The 4,418-nt window shown below is 31.3% G+C and overlaps 1 protein-coding gene across 1 annotated transcript; it reads left to right on the forward strand.

Moving 5' to 3' along the window:
• Nucleotides 1-268: 268 nt before the first annotated feature.
• Nucleotides 269-4,407, forward strand: LOC101241908 (caspase-2; the record flags this gene model as incomplete). The annotated part of the gene is given in 11 exon segments (XM_004227383.2): nucleotides 269-364; nucleotides 773-799; nucleotides 1,325-1,447; nucleotides 1,821-1,868; nucleotides 2,209-2,229; nucleotides 2,667-2,714; nucleotides 2,979-3,064; nucleotides 3,165-3,338; nucleotides 3,863-3,956; nucleotides 4,033-4,176; nucleotides 4,370-4,407. Coding segments are annotated over 11 exon segments (899 nt in total), but the record flags the coding sequence as incomplete, so codon positions are not given.
• Nucleotides 4,408-4,418: the final 11 nt, after the last annotated feature.

A 4,418-nucleotide genomic window follows, 5' to 3' on the forward strand; every position in this document is an offset into this window, starting at 1 on the left:
TACGGTAGTTAATTAAAATATGTTTTTCTGATAATCAGTATATACACACATATGTTAAACCAATATAGAAAAGAATTTAGGTATTAATGGTCATTATACAAAATAACATTGCCACGCATGGATAAATAACTTACACCTATTAATTCAATAATTCTGGAAATATCCAGAGGTTTTGACACGGATAAACTATATAAGCAAAAAGAATCTTAATTTGATTTGCATGAGGTAGTTTTCTTTATATACAAAACTAAGATTTCGTTGTTTACAGAAATTTGCCGAAATAACGAAAAAAGCGGGCCTGAAAAAGCCCACGATGTTGCAATGAAAGATTTGGCTTCTACGTCACAAGATCAAGTGGTAGTAGGTAGGAAAGTGTAATCTATTCTATGTGCGTTAGGTCCTTGTTTAAACCCTAATTTAAGCCATGTTGACTACTCCCCACTCCCCACTCCCATATTTCCCATGTGTATACATCTCAATTTATTTTTAAATAAATTGAATTAATTTGAAAAACTGTAGGAGATGATTCAAGTTTTAATATGATTCAGCGAGCATTTAAATATCACCTTACTATCGTACTTAAGAACAGTAACTGCCTTTAGCGCGCTTTTCGTTGGGCCATGAGAATACTTTCAAGTAATAATAAAAACATTTTTATGTATATACTTAAATGATTTGTCTTGGTTGTCAATATATATATATTTGCGTGTCAATATATATATATTTTTCTTTTTTAGCATTTTTTGCACACAATTTGTTTTAATTTTTTCAGATATGGCACAAGCGGATTCTTCACCAAGTAAGTCGTTTTGTTTTATTAATATCCGATTTTATATCCGATTTATCGAAAGAAGGTAACTTTAATAATATCATTAACTAAACAATATATCAAAACGTATAAGGTAATCTATTCACCAACAGTTTGAAATTTTTTTTATCTGATAAACTGAAATCACAAATACTCAGTATTGGTACTAAACTGTAGAATGCAATGATTGTACATCACTTGCTTGCACCGTGTATCCATTTTCCTTCTTTATTTTTTTATTTGATCCGGTTTATTTCCGCAGCTTGCGTGTGAAAACAAGCATGGAGTCGATTTTTATATTAACAATTTACTAAGCATTTTGTCAAAATACATTCACAATGCTGGTAGAAATGTTTTTTTATTAATTTTCGTTGTAAGTTCCATGGTTTTTGTTAGTCACAATATAGTTAGCAGTTCACACTATTTTGCTGACTTGTGAAACAAAACATGTTTTTGACCAAGGATGTCATAACTTAAATGTCATTACTAATCCAAGCTACTAAAATATTTTTACAGGGAATAACACAGCAATTTTGGTCCAACAAATCCCAGAATTAGGAGAGTTAAGAGAGTTAATGACATCATTAAATGAAAAAGTTGATGTTATAGCTGAAACAATTCAAACTTCCAAGGATAAAGGTAAAAGTTATTTTTCCAGTTAAACAAATGAATGAATGTAACTTACTTTATCATCGCGTGGCCGGAAAACGACAGTCGTTATAACTTTGGTGTTCATACACCTCGTGCCAGCTTACGAGTTACCATGCATGTTACTTTGTAGGTGATTATTTTTTTTGTGGAATTTTTCATTTTTTTATGTGTGGCTGATAATTTGGACAACCCATTAGTGACCACTGGGTTGGAGCAATTGCCATTAAATGACGCCCACAATGGTAGCAGCGTCGAGCCTTGAATCCTTTACCTATTAGTTACAGGCAGGCGTGCTAACCACTATGCCAAGGCGGCGGTTCAGTTGATAGATAAAATTATGTATGAACATTTATATTAAAAGGGCGTGGACCTATGGAAATTGATGGACGTCAGATTGCCAATTCGCATGGTAAGTTAGGCAGACCTTTTTAAAAATTTTGTTTCAGTAATAAAGCATCAGTTTGAATTTATTTTTATTACAACAGTCTTGTAAACAGCCCACACTTGTTTAAACTTTTAAAAAAAGTTTTAATCTGTTAATGCTATTTGTTCTTTAAACTAGTATAAAATTTAAAATTAAAATTGTTATTTATATGATAATTGCTTCAGTCTGTGAAAAAATATTGGAACTTATAAATGCTCTCTTTAATAAAAACTTCTAAAATATTTATTGTAAATTCTAATCCACTAAAAGCATCCTGATTTTGATATATCCTTTGCAAAGATAATTAAATTTTGATTTTTTACAGGTTGTTATGTTTATAACCACTGTAAGTATAAAATCTTTATATGGATTCTAGCACATGATGTCTAGGTGACTGAAATATATATGTAACTTACTACAATTCCATGGAAAAAATGGTAGAGCAACTGGCACACATAGCACTGCCATAATATGGTTTAACAATTATCAGATATTGGGTCGTACATTTTAATAATATTTTCACTGAAAATGACAATGCTATTAATTATTAGCTTAGTTTTTTAACAAAACATTAAGTCTTTAATAAAATAATTATTGTCATATTGTAAACCAAAGAGTCACAATTTGTTGCAGTTTTTAATAAAATAACAAATTAGAAGTTTGTTTATTTGTGCATCACTCAATATAAACACAGAAAAGTAGTGCACCAATTTAAGGTTATTGTTTAGTTGATACTTGTGTTTAAATACCCAATTGTTAGTCAAATACAACTTAAATAAACAGGTTCATTTCAAACTCCACGCCATTCAGCATCCCATACATTGGATGAAGGTAGCTTAAATAAGTATCATTAATTAAATAATATACATGAACATATTAACATCTGATAAACTGTAGTGAAAAATATTCAATCTGTAATAAGCCCTAATCACATTATAAACATTTGCATGTTTTACATAATTTATGTAATTGTGCTAAATTTTCATATGAAATATGCTAAACAAAGTTTTTAATAAGTTTATTTAACAGTATTGAGAAAATAGTGACTGAAATTTTAATCCTAAAAACAACTCATTTGCTTTATCCTAAAACAAGAAACAGATTTGAAAAAAGAGATTGTTCATGTTTTGGAATGTGATGCAACATTCTACAAGGACCATTCGGAAAGCTCATGGGATGGGGTGAGTATGTAAAATATAAATGTAGGTTGCTGATGTAGGAAAGAGCTTATATATCAACAATAGGATTGTAACCTGAAAATACGTTATTTTATTTTCCCAGGCATATCCTATTCGGCATAGTTCACCAAAGGCACATGTTTTGATACTTAACAACTATGAGGGGTTTAAAGCAGGGCACGAGAGAAAGGGAGCAAAAGTAGATGGAGAACTAATGAAGCAATTATGGGAGGGGTTTCAATGTGAAGTTGAAGTACAAGAAAATCACACTGCTAAGGTTTGTGCATTTGTTACTCATTGGTTAGCAAATGTGAACCCTGGTTGCATTAACCCTTACATTTATTTAATGGTGTTCAATGACAAATCGAACAAAAAGTCTCAAACCTTCGATAAACCATTTCTATCTTGTGATCAATAAGTTTGCAATAGGGATAAATAAATTCGCTAAACCTGCATGTGCATTTTGGGACTTGCAATAAGTCTGGAAAATCCCATAAACCATTTCTATCTTGTGATAATTATGGAAGGTGTGCAATAGGGATAAAAAATAAGGAAATAGTCTAATTTCCTATTAACCAGAGGGTTTAGGCATGATATTGTTGATGTGTTTGTCTTTTAGCAAGCCCCGCAATGGTAACCGCCTCAATTCAGTGGATGCAATAACCCACAAAGTTACATATGTGGTAACTTATTAGCTGGCATGAATTGTATGAAACACAAAACATGTGTTATAACTTTGAGTTGCCCTTCCATGCACAGAAAAATTTACATCCATTCATTCATGGTATTTCTTATCACCAGGCAATGTGGAATTCTTTAATTAAGTTTTCAAGAAGCGACAAACATAAATCATGTGACTTCTGTGTTGTGATCATTATGAGCCATGGGAACTCTAGTAAGTTACATGTATAATGTTTTAAATAAAATGGATAATTCATTACTTTGACTTTTCATTGTTCAAAAAATTAAAGCTGATAGAGGCCATGATTACTTTAGTGGAATTGATAATGCAACTATCGAAAATGATGAGGTTGTTAAGTTATTTAAAAACTCAAAAGACCGTCTTCATCTGATTGGCAAACCCAAGCTTATCTTCTTCCAGAGTTGTCGTGGAGGTAAAAATACTAAATAATTTATAACTGTAATAGTGTTACAGGTGTAATTTGGTATATTATTGTGCTGTGGGAAAACAGTTGTTTTATGTCTAATAACATGGTCGACGTTTAAACACAGGTGATATAAGATATTACATGCAAAGAGGTACACCACACAGACTTAATCTCTCTTATTATAACTTTTACTTTGTAGCTTCTGCAGTAAAGGAGTGGCTCTACCTGCTACTTCAGGTATGTAGTTC

This window comes from Ciona intestinalis, unplaced genomic scaffold (genome assembly GCF_000224145.3).
Source record: "Ciona intestinalis unplaced genomic scaffold, KH HT000606.1, whole genome shotgun sequence".
NCBI lineage: Eukaryota > Metazoa > Chordata > Ascidiacea > Phlebobranchia > Cionidae > Ciona > Ciona intestinalis.